General features: G+C 39.0%; 1 protein-coding gene across 1 annotated transcript in view; it reads left to right on the forward strand.

The window, feature by feature from the left end:
- The window catches only part of CNTN5 (contactin 5), a gene marked incomplete at both ends in the record, with an annotated part of 284,514 nt that overhangs the window by 6,203 nt on the left and 257,165 nt on the right, over window positions 1-21,146 (forward strand). Inside the window, 2 exons of the mRNA XM_083362597.1 lie at window positions 11,256-11,379; window positions 12,414-12,589. Of these exons, the coding sequence (XP_083218723.1) occupies window positions 11,256-11,379; window positions 12,414-12,589 (300 nt within the window). The remainder of the gene's footprint in view (window positions 1-11,255; window positions 11,380-12,413; window positions 12,590-21,146) is intronic.

The following is a 21,146-nucleotide window of genomic DNA, read 5'->3' on the forward strand; positions in this document are numbered from 1 at the left end:
TAGAAGAACCGCCAAAACGGTTTAAGGGTATTAGCTCCAAGGATTCTATCAAATCGAATGTTATTGTTTGACATATATTTTGTAAATCTTTTCACAGGAGGAAATTGTTTCTGTATGTGTGTGTGTATGCATGTATGTACAGTATTTGTGTGTGTGTGTGTGTGTAACATCTACAGTAGAATAAATTATTCAGATGGATTTTCCTTTTCCTGATGAGCTTTACTCATGTTTAGTATTATTTTATAGCAAGACCCTTAAACCCCACCCTCAGTTTATGGTTTTCTTTTTAAAAAAAGTAAAAATGGTTACATCTCTCACTGCTGAGTCGCGGTTGCCTGATTTTTGCATCCCGGATCTGCCAGTTCTCAGTGCTGAGCTCTGTGACAAGCGAAGGGAGATCGATCTAGGAAGCCTAACCCCTCATGAGTATCAGGGTTTTAAGGGTATTAGCTCCAAGGTTTCTATCAAGCTTAAAACTATCAGTTCCAGTCTTGTAGTTTAGGGAGCAACATCTCCTCATGTATCTTTTTTCCCCTTGTTGGACTTGGAGTACATGACCTTGACTATTGTTTAAGTCCTTTTCATCAAGTAAAAACCACTGGTGTCAGAAAAGCCCATAACACTGGATCAAAAGAGTGTTTTATTGTCTGTTCTACTATGTGCAATCAAACATTTTGTTATCCTTTTCTATGAAATATAGAAACAGATTTCCCCAGACTCAAGCAACTAGAGTATCTTTCAGCTTTCAGCTGCACTTATTTGCACCCACAAGAATGATAGAAATCTGAAAACTGGCTGAATTTCACACAGTGCATGACTCTTCCATAATGTAGCAAGGATTAGTTTTTAGGGTGTTCCAAAGGAGAGAATATGAAGAAAGGGGAAACTTATTCTTAGCTCTCAGTTCACTATAATCTTGCTTACAATTATATAGGTAAAGGTAAAGGTTCCCCCGAACATGCGTGCTAGTCGTTTCCAACTCTAGGGGCCGGTGCTCATCTCCGTTTCAAAGCCGAAGAGCCAGCACTTGTCCGAGGACGTCTCCGGGGTCATGTGGCCGGCATGACTAGACGCCAAAGGTGCACGGAACACTGTTACCTTCCCACCATTGTGGTCCCTATTTTTCTACTTGCATTTTTACATGCTTTCGAACTGCTACAATTATATAGTGCAATTAACAAAAGAAATCAGTTTATGGAGGAGGAGGAGGAGGAGGAGGAGGAGGAGAGGAAAAGAAGAAGAAGAAGAAGAAGAAGAAGAAGAAGAAGAAGAAGAAGAAGAAGAAGAAGAAGAAGAAGAAGAAGAAGAAGATTGTTAATTTAATTGGATTTGCTGTCTATGTACACTAGCCTGAAATTTGCAAAAATAGATTCAGAAATGAATTCAGAATGCCTGTTTCCACAATAATGAAGGTTAATTGAAAGACCATGAACACTCACAATCTGAAGCTGGTACACAGCAATTGTAAATTGAAAGGAAATAGTCAAAAAATCAATACAAAAGTGAAAAGTGATGTCTGAACTAATGAATAATAGCCACTTTAGGGAACTATCGTAACACTTCTCTTTCTATTAAATTAGCCAATCTCAAGGACTGTGTTCAGTTGTGAGAATCATGCTTTAAAAGGGCCAGAAGCAAATACTTAGGTGGAGATTAAGAGAATGGCAACAAGGGAGATTCAGAGACCAGAAACAAGTCCTACGAACAGAAATGAAGGGAACTGGATATGTGAGCCAAGGAGCTTGAGTAGGGATGAGGTAGCACACTCTTATAATTACCTGAAAGATGTCACCTTGGACAAAATGTCCACAGTGCTCTCTCCTATTCCAGAATGAAGAACACAGAACAATAGTTTTAAGTTACAGGAAAGGGAAAAAAATCATCTGAGCTTCAAGAAAAATCTCCTAACAGTAAAAGTAGTTTGAACAACCAAGAGAGGTAGCAGAACTGATTACCTCGATTTTCTCCCAGCAGGCTCTGAAACTGAATTACGTTTAGTTCAGGCTTCAACATACTTAGAATAGACCATTTAAATCAATGGCGCTGAGCTGTCAATCCAATTGTCTGTTAACATCAACAAGGCCCTTTCAGTAGATAGTAGAATTGCTTCCCTTTGAAAGACAGCCCCTGTATCTTCTCTCCAAGGCCAAGAGAATGTGATAAGGTGATCAATTGTATTAAAACAGATTTCCAGTGTAAAAAGAAAAAGAAAAGAAAATTGTATTGCAACATATTTGGGCTTTTTTATGTGAATGTTTTATTTATTATTCTTGATATATTTATATCCAACTTCCTGTTCAGTTGCAACAAAGCAGTTCATGGTGTTTTGAATAAAGAATAAAACAGCAGAATAAAACAAACAAATACACACACACACACACACACACACACACACATACACATAGATAGATAGATATAGAGATATATAGACAGACAGACAGATAGATATACATATATATATATACATACATATAAACATACACACACACATAAATACATACATACAGTAAAGAAACATATACTTTAAAAAGCATGAAGGGAAAGGAAAAAAATAAACAAAATTTCATCCATTTTTTTTAATCCCATTTATATCCCGCCCTTCTCCGAAGACTCAGGGCGGCTTACAATCTAAGAAGCACAAATCAATGTGCTTAGCAATAGCCTTCATTCTATGTATATGCCTGTTTATTAGGGCTTTCGGGGGGCCCAAGCGGCATTTTTACAAAGTCAGCTTATTGCCCCCAACAATCTGGGTCCTCATTTTACCTACCTCGGAAGGATGGAAGGTCGTCAGTGGTAGATGAAAGTTCCTAATGAAGTTCAGAAGAGAAAACATTTCAGATTGTAGTTGTTGTAGTAGAAAGTTTCTCTCTCTGTGTGTGTGCGTGTGTGTGTGTGTGTGTGTGTGTACAGGCGCGTACACAGAACATATTTATTTACTTAAATACCACTCAACTCTTAATGGCCTTGGACAGTTCACAATAAGAAAGTGCTAAGGATACAGAAATAAGTATCATAATAATCAAGATAAAGGAGTAAAAGATGGCAAAATTAACAAAACTGGACAGGTACAAAAAACAGATCCACACAATGTCATTCACACCACTTGCAGTTTCTGTAACTACAAAAAATATTATACTCTTGGTTCTTAAAATATGTAGCAGGTTCTCTTCTTCTGGTCTTAGAGATGCAGCAAAGTCTACAATAGCAAAAGCATTATAAATGGCTCATACATATGTCACAATAGATCTTTTAGAGTTCTGGTGTCCAGTTTTTTAGGGCAAAATGGCAGCTTGACTGCCATTCTAGATGGGTTCAGTAATTGAGAATGCAACAGAGATTATAAAGCTTTCATTCCAACATTCACTGACATATAGGAAGAAATCTTTTGCATGGGTTCAAGTGGATATATCCAGATGAGCCCATGCTGAGTCCTAACTCTGTCTTCTGGCCTGTTTCATTACCATGAGCAAATACAGAAAATCCTCAAATTACAGCCATTCATTCTTATTATCATCATAATAAGCAAGACAACACAAAGCATCTGGTATTGGATGCTTGAAAAATTTGCCACAGATTTCTTTTTCATATAAAATATCCTGATGCACAGGTGTAGCATAGGTGATACCTGGCTCAATAGTAGTAACTGCAGGAGGGATCTTGGAGTCTTAGTGGACAATCACTTATATATAAGTCAGAAGTGTGAGGCAGCAGCCAAAAAAACCAATGCAGTCCTAGGTTGCATTAACAGAGGGATAGAAGCAAGATCAAGGGACATGGTGGCTCTGTGGTTTAGGACGCTGAGCTTGTCAATCAGAAGATCGGCAGTTTGGCGGGTCGAATCCCAAGTGCCATGTAGCACAGTGAGCTTCTGCCAACCTAGCAGTTCAAAAGCACATAAAAATGCAAGTAGAAAAATAGGGACCACTACGGTGGGAAGGTAACAGTGTTATGTGCGCCTTTGGCGTCTAGTCATGCCAGCCACATGACCATGGAGATGTCCTCGGACAAACACTGGCTCTTCGGCTTTGAAACAGAGATGAGCACCAGCCCCTAGAGTTGGAAACAACTAGCACGCATGTGCAGGGGAACCTTTACCTTTACCTTTAGAAGCAAGGTCATGTAAAGTTTTAGTACCACTTTATAAAGCCTTGGTAAGACCACAGTTGAAATATTGCATCCATATTGGTCACCATGATATAAAAAATATGTTGAGATTCTAGAACAGGGATGTCAAACTGCTGGCCAGATGTGTCATGCTGAAATCGCACTGAGCCCAGCTCTGGTAATGGGGAAAAAGTCGCAATACATCACAACACATCACATGACATGGCAAGTTTGACACCCCTGCTCTAGAAAGAGTGCAGAGAAGAGCAACAAAGGTGAATGAATCAATTAATCTTTATTGTCAAAGTACAACCATGTATACATTCAGATTGGCTGAGCCTCCCTTCATGTCCCCACCCTAACTTACAGTGACACAAACCCTCCATCTTATTACACCATGTGAGCTAATTGTACAACACACCGGCCTCACAAGTCAATCATGCATAAAGTTTATAAAATTATATCCCATTCAAAAGCTAACAGCCCATGGATAAAAGCTGTTCTTCAGCCTGTTGGTACAGCTGGCTATACTCCTATATCTCCTACCCGATGGTAAGAGAGTAAAGAGATACCGTCCAGGGTGTGAGTCATCTCTGAGAATTTTCCTCACTCTTCCAAAGTAGCGAGCCCTGGCGATGTTATCCAGTGGTGTCAGGGAACAGCCCACAATGTCTTGTGCTGTGCTCACCACCCTCTGTAATGCCTTCCTATCCGCGACTGTCAGACTAGCATACCAAACCACAATACAGTACAGGAGGACGCTCTCTATAGTAGACCGGTAAAAGAGGGTCATAAGCCATTATTCTACCCTGTTCTTCCGCAAGACCCTGAGAAAGTGAAGCCTCTGTTGGGCCTTTCTGGCCACCTGGGTTGTATTAACTTTCCAGGTCAGATCTTCGCAGATGTAGACTCCCAGAAATTTAAAGGAGGAAACTGTCTCCACACAGTCCTCCCCGATGTAAAGTGGGGCAGGTCCCTCCTTTTTCTTCCGGAAGTCTAGCACCATCTCTTTCGTCTTGCCGATGTTCAGGTGCAAGTTGTTGTTACAACACCATATGGATAGTTTTTGTACCTCCGCCCTGTATCATCAGCGGACTGGAGGCTAAAACATACAAAGAACAGTTGCTGGAACTGGATATGTCTAGTTTAATGAAAAGAAGGACTAGGGGAAACAGGATAGCAGCATTCCAATAATTAAGGGGCTGCCACAAAGAGGGGGGTGGTGAACAAATTAATACAAAATACTGTTTCCTAAGGCTTTTGAGGCTATTTGGAAACATTAGGGGAAATCACATATTTTAAATGGATATATTTAATTTTTATATGAACAGAATAAGTTGTAGATATTACAAACAAGCTGTGTACCAAAATAGGCATAAAGCTGTGAATTTTAAGGAAACATACACTCCAAAGGTATCAAAGGTATCCACATTTTGCATGGGAGGGTTTAATAATTTGCTGAAGCTGTATGTGAATAATTGAAATGTTATATTCGTACTTGGGGAGGGAGACATTAATATCAATTGACATTTATGCAGACTCACATAATTTTAACTCAGTAACTGTCAACCTTGGCATCTTGAAAAAGTGTGGACCTCAATTCCCAGAATTCCCTGGCCAGTAGGTTGGCCAGGAAATTCTGGGAATCAAAATTCACATATCTTTAAGCTATCAAGGTTGATGAAATACTGCTACAGCTTGATAACATATATTGCAATTTAGAATTTGTAGGAAAGTTGCTGAAGCTCAGAACTGGAGAAGGCTGACAATTGACAGGTGTTACTAAAATCTTGATGAAAAGCAGGAGAAAAGTAATATTGCCCTGGGGAAATTAATGGAATTAAGTGATAACATATGCTTGTCTGCATTTATTTCTCAATAGATCTGTCTTTGTTAAGGAAAGTCATTGATTTATTATGTATCAACATCCTTGTCATGATTTGTTATAACCTATTAATTTCTCCTCCCATTTTATGTTCTTGCTTACAAATTATAACCAAAGTTAGAAAACACAACTTGGTCTGCAGTCAGCTTAGAGAATTTTGACCTTTGGGAATTTAGAACTATGGATTCGGCAGCTCTCAGCACTGAATCATCCAACCACAGTTTGGTCTTTATTGCTGAGCTTTTTTCCCCCCCTGATTGGTTATCAATCCTGCTTTACCCGTTTTCTTTGTTTATATTTTAAAATGCCAGACACAGCTTTAAGGACCTTTATATCAACAATTAGACAAAATAGTAATATGGCCATTACAAGTGTGATAATAATCTAGTCTAATTCTTTCTTTAGGAATAAATTTGGATAATTAATAATAATTATCTGAGGGAGCACCTGCTACCGGCATCAAGCTCCCTTCGTCCTGTGCGCTCCCACAGGGAGGGTCTTCTCAGGGTACTGCCAGTAAAAGATTGCCGGCGGACAATACCCAAGGGGAGGGCCTTCTCTGTGGGTGCACTGGCCCTTTGGAACCAGCTGCCCGTAGAGCTCAGGACTGCCCCTGACCTTTGCTCATTCCGCCGGGACCTGAAGACCTGGCTCTTTGAGCTTTCATGCCTGGACTGAGAGTATTAATTGGGGTTTTAATTGGATTCTAATTGGGATTTTTATTTATTCAAGGTTAATGTAATCATTTTAATTGTTCTTAATTTTTGTAATTGTTGTATTGTTGTTTTTTTTAAAAAAACACCTTGTGAACCGCCCTGAGTCCTACGGGAGAAGGGCGGTATATAAGTTTAACAAATAAAATAATAAATAAATAAATAAATAATAATTCTAATTAATAATAATTTAATGAATAAAATTATACTTTTATTATCAATTAATTGATAATGTATTCTATGCATTATATGTTATCAATTATTTTATTAATAAATAAAATTAATAATTCTAATTACATTACTTCCTCGGCAATTATGTGTTTTTGAGTAATGTTACCATTAAGGCTCGCAATGTTTGAAAGTGTATCGACAATCTTTGTTTATATTTTCATTGTATGCATATCCTACCCTTTATTGCAGGACATATTGTATAATACTTTCTTCCTTCAGGTTTTTTTTTCACCACATCAAGTCAGGTTGAGAAAGAATTATTGGCTGGATCCATCCTATGGCTAAGAATTGATTTGAATCTGGGGTCTTCCCACTCCTAACCCAAAACTGTATCCAGATTCCAGGCCCTCTGAGTGTTGCTGTTTATGTTTTATCCCAATAACTGGAAGCAGTTGGGGTCTGGATGGGATGAGATGGATCCAGCTCAAATCAAGCAAGACTGAGTGGCTGTGTATAATTGGAGCCTCCAGAGACCAGTTCTTCCATCTGCTACTCTGGTGCTCAGACCTGGTGTTCACTCTGGAAATCCTTCTAGTTTAATGACTCCTGTTCCTTTAGGTGATGCATTAGTTGCACCCATTCTTGGACCAGGAGGACTTGCTCAGTGTCATCCAGGCCCTTGTAATCTCTTGCTTAGATGACTGTAACACACTCTCCATCAGGGGTGTCAAACTGCCAGCCTGCGGGCCAGATGCATCATAGCGAAAATGCAGCCACCTCATTGCCGGCAATGGCAAAAAAAGTCACGCTATTTTGCGACACGTCACGTGACGTTGCGAATTTGACACCCCTACTCTACATGGATCCTTTGAATAATGTTCAAACTTCAAATGCAGCTGCACGGTAGTAAATCGTGCTGTATAAATGGCATATGCAAGACCACTACTGAGTGAGCTGCACTGGCACAGGTGTGTTTCCAGGTACAATTTAAGTTGCTGATCATCCCCTTTTGAAGCCCTAAGTGGCTTGGACTAGGCTACCTTAGGGGCCATCTTTTTCCAATTAGTCCAATTCAATCCAGCAAATTTGGCATGTTGTGGATCCCATCAGCTACATAGAGCCAACTGATGGGAACTACAAGATGGGCCTTCTCTGCTATAGGTCCTGCTGTTTGGACTCATTCAGAGATTAAAATGGACCCAATCATTTTGACCTTTCATAATGGTTTAGAAACTTGGCTATGTACTCTGGCTTGGGGCTTGGAATGTGCCAAGGGCCCCGTTTCTTGGCTTTTTATTAGCTGATTAGAAAAGAGAGAGAGAGATATACTTTTGTAAACTCTTAATGTAGCTTACCACTTTCTCCAAAAGTACATAAACAGAAGACAATTTAAAGACTGTAATCCTAAATCCGTTTAAGAGTCAGAAACAGTGATTTATAAAACCGTGTATCACAACAGTGAAATATCTAAAAGTGCTGTACACAGCAATCCACAGTTTGTGTAAAGTGTAAGTCCTGTCGTGATATTTGTAGGATTCTAGATATATTTCAGATCATTTGATCCTTTTCAGGTCTGAAAAAGAAAGTTGACATTACAATCTCTACCGATCTACAGTCTCTACCAATTTACATGAAGTGAGCCCCAGTGAACACAGTGGCATTTTTTCCTGAAAATCTTTACCAACTAAAATGTCATCTTTTTTAAAAAAAAAAAAGATGTATTGCTTTCTTCTTTGTTGTTAGGTTTTTTGTTTTGTTTTTTTGCATAGTTATATATTCTACTGCTAGTGTTGTCTTTATCTACTGCAAACCACTCTGATCTTTTGAAGTTGGGTGGTGTGGAAATGTAATGAAAAATAAATATCTACAGATGTGTTCAGATAAATCTTCCAGAGATAGGTTGCCAATAGTCATATATGTAATTTGCTAGGAATCCCTTTTGTGTTCCTCTGAGAAACCAAATTGACAAGGATTGATCTGAATCATTAAGTCTGTTGAGAAGGACCAAATCATGCAAATGTTTAGGCAGCAAAGTGGTTTTGTGTCTGCACAAAACTTTCAAATTAGCAGATGAAAATCATTGGTTTGTTTAAGAGCATTCAATCATGGGGATTAGGAACAGAAAGACACAAAGCAAATTATTCTGTCATTTATTTATGTAGAGTAGTGTTTATGCAACGTGCTACAAGTCCTTTAACTAATTTCCAGGAAGTTAACATTTTCAATTTCTTTTTCTTCTGGCTGGATCATGACAAGCAGAAAATCAATGGGAAACATTTTCACCAGCAAACAAAAAGCTGCTATTCTGTACTGCTTATATCGGTTGATTAGAAACTAGATGGTTACTTGGAGTTAGTTAGTCATTCTTATAGTTCAAACTTCCTCACAGACAGAGGCGTCCATAAAAATATCAAAAGTCAACATGGTTGCTATTGCACGTTCAATACAAGTAAAAAAAAAGATAAAGGTCTTTGGTTGTGTGGTTCTAGATGACATGTTGACTTTCTTGATTCTTCCTGCAGATACCTCTTTTATGATCAAAGTCCCATGCAATCATAATGTACAGCTCAAATTTAAAACTGGCAGGACCACCATCTTCCTTTTTTGTAACCCCTTACATGAATGCTCCTCCGATCTCTATAGAGAGGCATATTATACAATAAAAGACATGTTGCACAGATTCAACTTCTGCCCATTTCTTAACTAAGTAAGCAGAAGATATTCACTCATCGTGTTTCCTTTGAAATATATTTGAAATGCATCATGAAAGCATATTCTCTTTCAAACCAAGGGGGGGGAATAGAAGACACTCTTTTTTTTCTGCAAAGCGCTAATTTAAACTGCATAGTCCTTTTATATGTATGATAGACCCCCACCCAGTGGTGGGATTCAGATGGTTTGCACTACTTTGGCAGAACCGGTAGCTAATTTTTTGTTGCCCAGGCCCAGAATGGACTTCAGGAAGCAGCATCCACACAGAGAACCGGTTGTTCACATATTTGAATACCACCACTGCCCCAACCCATTTATACATGTAATTCTATCTTTTTAAGTAATTTAAGCAATTTCTTGGCACTTCAGCATCCCCAGTCCTGTATTTTATACAGTGTACCTTTCCTTGGTTTATGGGAAAGCCAAATTTCACTTAGAATGGATGGTAGACTTAGTTAAAGAGTTAAATGATAAATAACATGGCCAGGCACACATTTGGATTAAGCAGGCAGTTTAGCCTAATAAGTAATTCAACTACTTATTTTGTCTTTGAAAATTGGCTGTGATTGATTTTGAAAACACTGAGTAAATGGCTGATCCACAAGAGACGAAGTCCCCTTAATAACTGGCCTTGCAAACATGAACATTGATAGAACATTAAATCTGAGAGTCCAAGGGGGTTGGATTGATAAGAGCCTTGGTGGAGCAGTGGGCTAATGCCTCCTTAAGTAACACCAGCTGCCTGCAATTAGTGCAGGTTCGCATCCCACCAGGCTCAAGGTTGACTCAGCCTTCCATCCTTCCGAGGTAGGTAAAATGAGGACCCAGATTGTTGGGGGCAATAAGCTGACTTTGTAATAATGCCGCTTGGGTGTGTGTGAAAGCCCTAATAAGCAGGCATATACATAGAATGAAGGCTACTGCTAAGCTTGTAAGCCGCCCTGAGTCTTCGGAGAAGGGCGGGATATAAATGGAATTAAAATAAATAAATAAATAAATAAATCTCTGAAATGGATCCTGTAAATTTTCCCACACTGACCTTTGAAATTAATAAAATCAGTCCCATGATGTTTTGTTGGAAGTAGCTTTTTGAAGACTATCGAAGAGGTACTTTTGTTTCAAATTTTGGATAGGATTGGCTACTCAGGATTAGTTTGGATGGTAAAAATAACTTCGGTTCATGTGCCTTTCAATCATGTTGAAATGCCTGCTGTTCCACTTCAGTTTGAGAGATCAAGATCGAATGACAGTGTTCTGAGTCTTGAATCTAGATTGCCAGAAGCTTCTATTTATTTATTTTATTTATTGAGCAAATTTATATAAGTTACCCAACTCATGCATAGATTACTCTGGGTAGCATATTACAGCAAAGGGTGAGGCTACAAAGTGTATGTGTGGGTATATGTGTGGTTCTACCAGAGCCATACTACATCTTGGTTAGCTTACTGATAAAACCTGATCTAAAAGACCTTCTGAGTACTTGGCAATTCTAGATATATGTTTTCTAGTTATAATGCTTTGTATCATTTGATGATTGGGGAAGTGAATGAATTGTTTCTGAAGTAGATCACAAAAATTTATACTGAACCAAGACTCGTAACTCATAGTTCTGAGCAAGAGCTTTCCCTTGTAGCCTCTGAAGGAAATGTTCCTTTTTGTCTTCACAGAGGGTGTCGATTATGGGCCAATGTTTATGCAAGAACCTGACCACGTGATCTTCCCCATGGATTCAGAGGAGAAGAAAGTGTCCCTCAGTTGTCAAGCCAGAGGAAATCCTGCCCCAGCCTACAGGTAGCTAACATGAATGAACCTTTATTGTCAAAGTACAACCATGTATACATTGAGATTGGCTGAGCCTCCCTTCGTGCCCCCACCCCCAACTTACAGTGACACAAACCCTCCATCTTATTACACCATGTGAGCTAATTGCACAACACACCGGCCTCGCAAGTCAATCATGCATAAAGTTTATAAAATTATATCCCGTTCAAAAGCCTAACAGCCCATGGATAAAAGCTGTTCTTCAGCCTGTTGGTACGGCTGGCTATACTCCTATATCTCCTACCCGATGGTAAGAGAGTAAAGAGATACCATCCAGGTTGTGAGTCATCTCTGAGAATTTTCCTCACTCTTCCAAAGTAGCGAGCCCTGGCGATGTCATCCAGTGGTGTCAGGGGACAGCCCACAATGTCTTGTGCTGTGCTCACCACCCTCTGTGATGCTTTCCTGTCCGCGGCTGTCAGACCAGCATACCAAACCACAATACCATACGAGATGACGCTCTCTATAGTAGACCGGTAAAAGAGGGTCATAAGCCGTTGTTCTACCCTGTTCTTCTGCAAGACCCTGAGAAAGTGAAGCCTCTGTTGGGCCTTTCTGGCCTCCTGGGTTGTATTAACTTTCCAGGTCAGATCTTCGCAGAGGTAGACTCCCAGAAATTTAAAGGAGGAAACTCTCTCCACACAGTCCTCCCCGATGTAAAGTGGGGCAGGTTCCTCCTTTTTCCTCCGGAAGTCTAGCACCATCTCTTTCATCTTGCCAATGTTCCGGATGCATATTGTTGTCACAACACCATATGGATAGTTTTTGTACCTCCACCCTGTATGCTGTCTCATCCCCACCTGTAATAAGACCCACCAACATGTTTTAGCAATGGAGTTGAGCTGTCTATTTTGATTCCAAGTCAGTGTAAAGTACTTTTTTACTTGCAACCTTTCTAAGCTAAAGGCCAGAAAAAAGTGATCTCATCAATGGCATCAAAATTTCTTTTCCGCCGTCTGTGTCTTCTTGAAACTTATTGAGCTATTTTTTTGTTTTCTTCCAAGGTGGCTCCGGAATGGAACTGAGTTAGACATAGAAAGTGATTACCGTTACAGTGTGATAGAAGGAAGCCTTATTATCAACAATCCCAGTGAAATAAAAGATGCTGGGCAATATCAGTGTTTTACCACCAATGTCTATGGTAGCATTTTGAGCAGGGAAGCCACACTTCAATTTGCATGTAAGTAACAATTTTGCTATCCCACTTTATTACCACTTGGATAGAGTTAATGAAGTCATATTGAAACAATGCAAAAAAGTCTAATTGCATCATGAGGAGCCAGACAATTATATTCATATCTATAAATATAGGAATTTGCCACATACAGGTGGTCCTTGACTTACAACCACTCCTTTAGCAACACTGCAAAAAAAAGTGACTTATGACCATTTTTCATACTTACAACCATTGCAGCACCCCTGTGATCACATGATCAAAATTCAGATGCTTGGCAACTGGCTCATATTTATTACGGTTGCAGTGTCCTGGGATCATGTGATCAGCTTTTATGAGACAAGCAAAGTCAATGGGACTTAACCATGTTTCCAACTTAACAACTGCAGTGATTCACTTAACAGCTGTGGCAAGAAACGTCACTTAACAACTGTCTTAACAATGGAAATTTTAGGCTCAATTTTGGTTGTATGTCAAGGACTACCTCGTATTTCACTATTTCAGTGCAGAATACTTTTGTCTGTTTATTTTCTGTATTAAGCATCTCTCCATTGGTCTGCCCAAATGTCCAGATCTGAAAAAGCCCCAAGAAGTATATGATGTTTTCCTAGGATTTAAATAACCTCCTGATGTTTTCCCCTGAACTCAGTTAAAGTGTGAAAAGCTAGAGAGGCAATAGACAGATGTAAATGAAGAAAGACAAACATAAATGTCCCTCAGCTTCCCCCCTAATTAATGAAATTCAAAACTCCTTGATCTGCCCACAAGAATTTAACTGATTGTTCATTTTGCCCCTTTGGGCAAAAAATAAAAGCAAATTATGTTCCATCAGGGGATTGTGAACCAAAAACACAGAATACTTTTTGAGCTGTTCATCAGATCTGCTGAAGTGAGGAGTCCAAGCAATATTGGGGGACCAAACCAGACTTTTAACGAAAGAGTTAATGACACAAAGTTGACATTAAGACTGAAAACAAGGACAAAGAAATCGTTCCCCAAGTTATTTTTACTTTCCTTGATTACAAATCCCAAAGTTGATGATTTTGAAAAAAGAAATTATTATACACCAGCATTATAGAGCAAGAGACTGCCAAGCTGACAAAAGTCAAAAGGTTTTAGGCTACCTCAACAGGCCTCATCTAACACAATGGGTTTTTAACACAACTGGAATTGCTAATTGATGAGATACCTCCTCAGTCTATCTGCCTCACTGGTGACCTGCATTTGCATAATAACATTTTCTCCTCACCAAACCTACCTCATCCCAATTTAAATCTTACATCAGTTCAGGCACTGCATGAAGCTGACAAAGTGAGCTTATGCCTTTTAATAAAATTTGTTACTGGCTTTAAATAAAACTTAAACAAACAGATCAGGCCAGATTCCTTTTCATCATGCTTGTCCTTGTGAGGAACAAAAAAATTTATAACCCAGCCTGAGAAAATAGATTTTTGCATCAAGACCTTGGCACTAGGGTGCAGACAATGAACTTTCTTGCTAACAATTTAATAAGCACATTCGATTACAACTGATCCCTTATTAATTTGGATAAATCTAACAATCCTACTGAAATATTGTGTGTATCATAATGAATCAACGGATGAATCAACATAATAACATATTAACTAAGAAAGAAAAATACAACAAAACCCACTGTTTTATAATAATACATATATAAAACAATGGGCTTCATTGTACTTTTCTGTCTTAGATAATTTTGGTCTTAGCAAGAGCCTTGGTGGAGCAGTGGGCTAATGCCTCCTTAAGTAACACCAGCTGCCTGCAATTACTGCAGGTTCGAGTCGCACCAGGCTCAAGGTTGACTCAGCCTTCCATCCTTCCAAGGTAGGTAAAATGAGGACCCAGATTGTTGGGGGCAATTAAGCTGACTTTGTAATAATGCCGCTTGGGTGTGTGTGTGAAAGTCCTAATAAGCAGGCATATACATAGAATGAAGGCTACTGCTAAGCTTGTAAGCCGCCCTGAGTCTTCGGAGAAGGGCGGGATATAAATGGAATTAAAATAAAATAAAATAAATAAATAAATAATATGTCGATTCATTTGTTCATTAATTATACATCATAATAGCATTGTTGATTCTTAATGATAGATAAGTTGATTTTCTCCATGATGGCTTTTCCCTAACCCGGTCTTTCAAAGTTGCATTCAACACCACCCAGAGTTGGCTATAATAAAAAATAAAATAAACTGAATCAATCCACTTTGCTGTTAGTTGTCCCTTTCTCTTTCCTTCCACCTTTCCCAGAATTGGAGCTTTCTCTAGAGCAGCAAATATACCTTTTATTTCTTTGCCTTTCTTCTCTTGAACCAGAAGACATGTGGAACAACTTCATCGCATCTCTAAAGTTCCCCCAAATAAGAAATACCCTCTCAAGACATAGTAATTTGAGTTTATTGCCATGCTGACAAGGCATTTGAATTGATAATGTGACATCTCTGACTTCCCTCACAGCCTGCTGAGTGTAGAACCTGGAAACTGCAAGCCATTGATCAAAAGTTTAATTCTTGCAAATTTGTATCAGACACAAAATGAATTTAGAGCAAGAATCCCATGCTGTTCTCAGCTTTATCTCAATATTGCCACACAATGAAATTGATAGGGTACATTTAAATACACAGTGTGATGCTTTCTAGTGGATTTGGATGATTTGGGTGGTAATCTAAAATACATATTTTTTCTGAGATGGAGGAATCCATAGGACCCAGGATGTCAGCAGCAAGAATTCATATTAGAGACTAGAAAAGCCTTCATCCTCAGCAACAAAGGCCAGTTTTCCAAAGTGGAAAATGCATGGAGGAATTGGGCAACAATCTGCTGGAAGGATAGAGGCTTTGAATGGTTCTACATCCTCGGCCCAATCCCTTCAAATGGGAAGGAGGGAGGGAGGGAATAGGCCAAGTATTTGCCTTACTACTAAGGTAAAGGTAAAGGTTCCCCCGCACATGCGTGCTAGTCGTTTCCGACTCTAGGGGCCGGTGCTCATCTCCGTTTCAAAGCCGAAGAGCCAGCGCTTGTCTGAGGACATCTCCGTGGTCATGTGGCTGGCATGATTAGACGCCAAAGGCGCACAGAACGCTGTTACCTTCCCACCGTAGTGGTCCCTATTTTTCTACTTGCATTTTTACATGCTTTCGAACTGCTAGGTTGGCAGAAGCTGGGACGAGTAACAGGTGCTCACTCTGTTACGCGGCACTCGGGATTCGAACCGCCAAACTGCCAACCTTCTGATCGACAAGCTCAGCGTCCTAACCCACTGAGCCACAGCGTCCCATGCCTTACTACTAGGTCCTGTTTTTAAAAAGCAATCAATCAGAATAGAGCTGGAAGGGACCTTCGAAGTCTTCTAGTCCAACCCCCTGTACCTGTCTATATCTGTCTATGGAGATTCTCAGTCATCCAGGTCAGGGCTGGCCCAAATGTACTTTTTCATGAGACAACTGGACTTTCTTTTTTCTCTTTGAAAACATTTCACTTCTCATCCAAGAAGTTTCTTCAGCTCTGACTGTCAGAGCTGAAGAAGCTTCTTGGAGGAGAAGAGAGACATCTTCAAAGAGAATAAAGAAAGTCCAGTTGCCTCATGAAAAAGCATATTTGGGAGACCCTATACCATTTCAGACAAGTGATTGTCCAGTCTTTTCTTAAAAACCTCCAGTGATGAAGCACCCAGAACCTTTGATGGCAAGCTGTTCCACTGATTAATTGTCCTCACTGTTAAAAAGTTTCATTTAATTGCAGGTTGCTTCTCTTATTGATTAGTTTCCATCCATTGTTTCTTGTCTTGCAATCTGGTGCTTTGGAAAATAAGTTGACTCCCTCCTCTTTGTGGCAGCCTCTCAAATACTGGAATACAGTGATGATGTTATCTATTCAGTGTTGTCCAATTCTTGATGATTCTATGGGCCAGGTCTCTCCATATCTTCTGTATCTTCTGATCTTGCACTACTTCTTTGAGTGTTTTATGTTCAGGATGGTGTCAGCTTTGATGGTGTCCGACCACTGTGTTCTTTGGTAGCCTAATTTCCTTTTACCACTAATCTTTTCCAAGCATAATTGCTTTCTCCAGGGAATGAATGAAATGACCATAATAAGTGAGATGCAGCTTTGTGATTTTGTCTTCCATTGACACGTCTGGTGTTAAAAAACAGTAACAAATAGGAAACTAAGACGCTGCAAATCACCCATCTGCAGTGTTATTTCTCTATTTTATATATGTCTGTTAACCTCAAATAGGTTCAATGCACATGAACAATGCAGATGATTCCAGCTTAGTTTTTTGTTTTTTTGTTTTTTGGAAGGATGCCCAGTTGTCAAAAAGACAAACATACCTTAAAGGATTAGAGGGTAACTTGAAATGACTATTCATTTTAATGTAACATTCCTTAAACATTTTGAATTTCACCATCAACTCCCCATGTTTCTGGAACTATGAGATCCATGTGAATAGAGATATCCTCCCCAGTGGTATTGTAAATACGCAGCAAACCTAGATTTCATCAGAAATGACACAGGCAGTGACATGTTGACAGATTCTAGCATTATCTACTAGTAGTTAGTTAGTATTCCAATTCCTGACACCAATGCATACCCTGAATCAGCTTTTTCATCCCTGAAGACATTTATGCCTACACCTATTATACAGAGTTTCCATAGCTAGAGTTGATTGATTATGTGCCATCAAGTCAGTATAAACCCTTAGTGAGCAGATAGATAGTTTTTGTCTAAGAAAAGCTTTCTGTTAACTTTCTGTATTTATTACTGTTTGTTGTCATCTGGTGGACATCCAGAGTTTTAAAAAAACAGATTTGTTCCCACAAAGTATCATCTTCTCCTTCTCCTTCCTTCTCCTTCTCCTTCTCCTCTCCCACTTCCCTCCTCCAACTGATCTCCTTTTTAATTGCACTATATCATTATAAGCAAGACTATAGTAAACCGACAGCTAAGAATAAGTTTCCCCTTTATTCATATTGTCTTCTTTGGAACATCCTAAAAACTAGTCCTTACTACCTTATTGGGTCCGGGGTATCTGAGGGAACACCTGCTGCCGGCATCAAGTTCCCTTCGTCCTGTGCGCTCCCACAGGGAGGGCCTTCTCAGGGTGCCACCGGCAAAGGATTGCCGGCGGGCAACACCCAGGGGGAGGGCCTTCTCTGTGGGCGCACCTCCCCTCTGGAACCAGTTACCCGTAGAGCTTAGGACTGCCCCTGATTTTCGTTCGTTCCGCCGGGACCTGAAGACCTGGCTCTTTGAGCTTTCCGGCCAGGACTGAGGATTTTTTTAATTTTTTTAACTTATTGTAATTGGGTTTTTAATCAGAGTTGTAGGGGTTTTAGATTTTAATTAAGGAAAATTTAATCTATTTTGTTATTAATTTTTGTATTGTAATGTTGTTTTAATTGCCTTGTGAACCGCCCTGGGTCCTACAGGAGAAGGGCGGTATATAAGTTTAATAAATAATAATAATAATAAGAGTCATATTGTTGTGAAAAGCATTTCATGCATGTGTATGTATATGTATATGTAATGTATATGTATATGTGTGTGTATGTATGTATATGTATATGGGCCTAGCAAAGTATTCTAAATTATTTAACAAATACTTAACATATACACACATACACACACACACACACATACACACACACACACACACACATATATTTTCGTAGATTTTCACGGGTATAGGTATGTAGGTCTTGGCGTATTCGGGTCTTTTTCTGTGTAGGATTGAGGGTGTCTTGGCGATGTTTCAACGAGGTCCCACTCGTCATCTTCAGGCTTGTGTCTTCGGTTTTGTGTTCGCTCGCACAAGCACAAAACCGAAGACACCAGCCTGAAGATGACGAGTGGGACCTCGTCGAAATGTCACCAAGACACCCTCAGTCCTACACGGGAAAAGACTCGAATACGCCAAGACCTACATAGATAGATAGATAAATAGATAGATAGATAGATAGATAGATAGATAGATAGATAGATAGATAGATAGATAGATGATAGATAGATAGATAGATAGATAGATAGATAGATAGATAGATAGATAGAGATAGGTAGATAGATAGATAGATAGATAGATAGATAGATAGATAGATAGATGATAGATAGATAGATAGATAGATAGATAGATATAAACCTCAGAAAACATATATATATACATATACATATACATATACTGTACATATACATATGTATGTATATATATATGAAATGACAATGTCCTGAATGGTGACATGGCAAATAAGTGGATATAATTGTATTCACTGACTTCAGTTTTTAATATTTTACCTTGTTTCCCTTTGATATGGCCCAACAGCTAATCAATAAAGACTTATTATTATTATTGTTACCTTGTTTCTTAAATGCTGCAATATGGTACAATGAGCAAAACATAAACCGTAGAAATAAACAAATTTGACTTCTATTCCTAAATAATAAACCAGTAAGCTTAAGAAATAAGGAGTAGAGTAGGATACATAGATAGGTTCTCTAAGAGGCTTTGGAAGAAAAGATGGTTTTATAAAATACATCAGTGTTGATGACAACCAAATGCTTTTGAGAGAGGGACTTTCACAGGTCACAGTCCTGTGGCACCTGGTATGAGTCAGCCACAATAGGTACAACTGGAGCATAGATCGTAGAGTGTGGTCTGCTGTCTGCATTCCAGAGACCATCTGTTTTAGATGTGCAAATAGAGGGGGGTTTTTTTTGGGGGGGAGTTTGCTTAGAGATAACTCGACTAAGCATGAAGCTGTCTGCAAGAACCTGAAGGTATTTAAGTGACACTAATAGCAGAATTTGAGAAAATACCCAAATGCTCAGGACGTGGATTTAAAATATTTTAAAATATTAACTACGCTAGGCAGATGCCAATATGATTACTGCAGTAACATGATGCAGAAGGATATTTTATCTGCTTTTCCTTGGCTCCAAAGCGTGTTTCCATTCACTTTCAGTCAGACCTCAATTGAATGGAAGTATCAGCAGGTAATTAAAATGAACATACTGATAAAGGAAGTATGTCTGAAATGATTAAGACTTGGTCAACTTTTAGGGAAAATATGACAACAGTTTTAAGAGACTAAATGTGGATCAATGATAAGTTATCAATATATAGCGATAACTCTACCAGTGGCATATATTTGTCAATACTTATCAGCTTCTATTCTCTGTCAGGCTCATGAGAATATCCATAATTACATGCCCATGAGACGCAAGAGGCACCTTGGTGAGATAGCTCTTGAGCAATCAAGTCAATTACACCAGAATGATTCAGATCTACAACTGCTTAGGTCAACACTTTTTGCCGAGGGCATGAGCATAATTCACTTAAGCCCAAAGCCAATACTGCCACGACTATGTCTTTTGAAAGAAGAATGAAGTGCAATTAAAGTGATGCCTAGGAAAAAAAAATGGTGGCATAGCAATGCATGAAATTCAATCAGGAATTGTAAAAATTGTGCTGATAAGACAATGTGCACATCTACTTTAGGGAAGATCAATGGAAAACAGGAAAATATCTCCATGAAAAGAAGGGATTAGTCTTATTTTTCCTAATGCAATAAAGGAGAGTGGCTTCATTTGCAATTCATTAGATGTATTTAATACACATGTCTGACAATGAATAGGACTTATACCCAGTCTGGGATGGTTTGTTAATTTGCATGCTCATGATCACTCTCTTGTTATAATGAAGTAAAATGTCTTCTGTTCATAGATTATTTTGTTGTTTGAGGTTTTTGTATGACTGTATGATTTAGATGCTGCTCTCCAAATCTCTCCAGCAGATTTCTCAATTTCACTTTCTTCCCCCAAGTTTATTCTGTTGATTGTTTCTGGCTCCTTAAATCTATTTTCCATTTAGGATACAGAAAGACAAGTACCGATTAGCTATAACTCATATCTCCCTTTGCCAATGGTTGCAGCATAATAACTATTCACTGACAGGCAGGATAAGAAGTCCTCAGTGACACAGACAAATAAATCAATGGGTACTGGGAGACAGCCTTTATGCTGCATGTTTCATCCTGAATACTGCTGACAGTTTGCTGGAGTCCTTGGCATCACCTGCAAACTGCTTTTAATGAGCCTTACTGTCTTTGATGGGTCATGATAATTACTACATACATTACACCCAGTCCTGTTTGGCTAGTAGGTGTAGTTCCATAGGTAAGTACCCCTTTTGTTATCAACAGATGCATCCCATAGTTTCACTGGGACTAACTCTTGGTTAGATCTCTGCATCCAGATTTATCTCTGCTGAAGGTAACTTCCCATCTTGAAGTGGGACCATGAATCTTTGAAGCACAGTAAAAAATAGGTGTAGCATGCAAGGTATTCAAGGACAAGACATACGGACAAGCACATGCTAATAGTTACTATAGATGAGTCTTCTTTGTAGGAGCAGGTAGTGTCATGACACTGTTGGAACATCAGCTCCATGAATCTTCCTTATCTAGGAATTCTAGCATGAAATTTGGAGAGGATTCAGTCTGCAGACACCTCTGCTTTCTATCTCATACTCTTCATGAGTTCATACTTTTTCAT

This window comes from Vipera ursinii, assembly GCF_947247035.1.
Source record: "Vipera ursinii genome assembly, chromosome: 4".
Taxonomy (NCBI): domain Eukaryota; kingdom Metazoa; phylum Chordata; class Lepidosauria; order Squamata; family Viperidae; genus Vipera; species Vipera ursinii.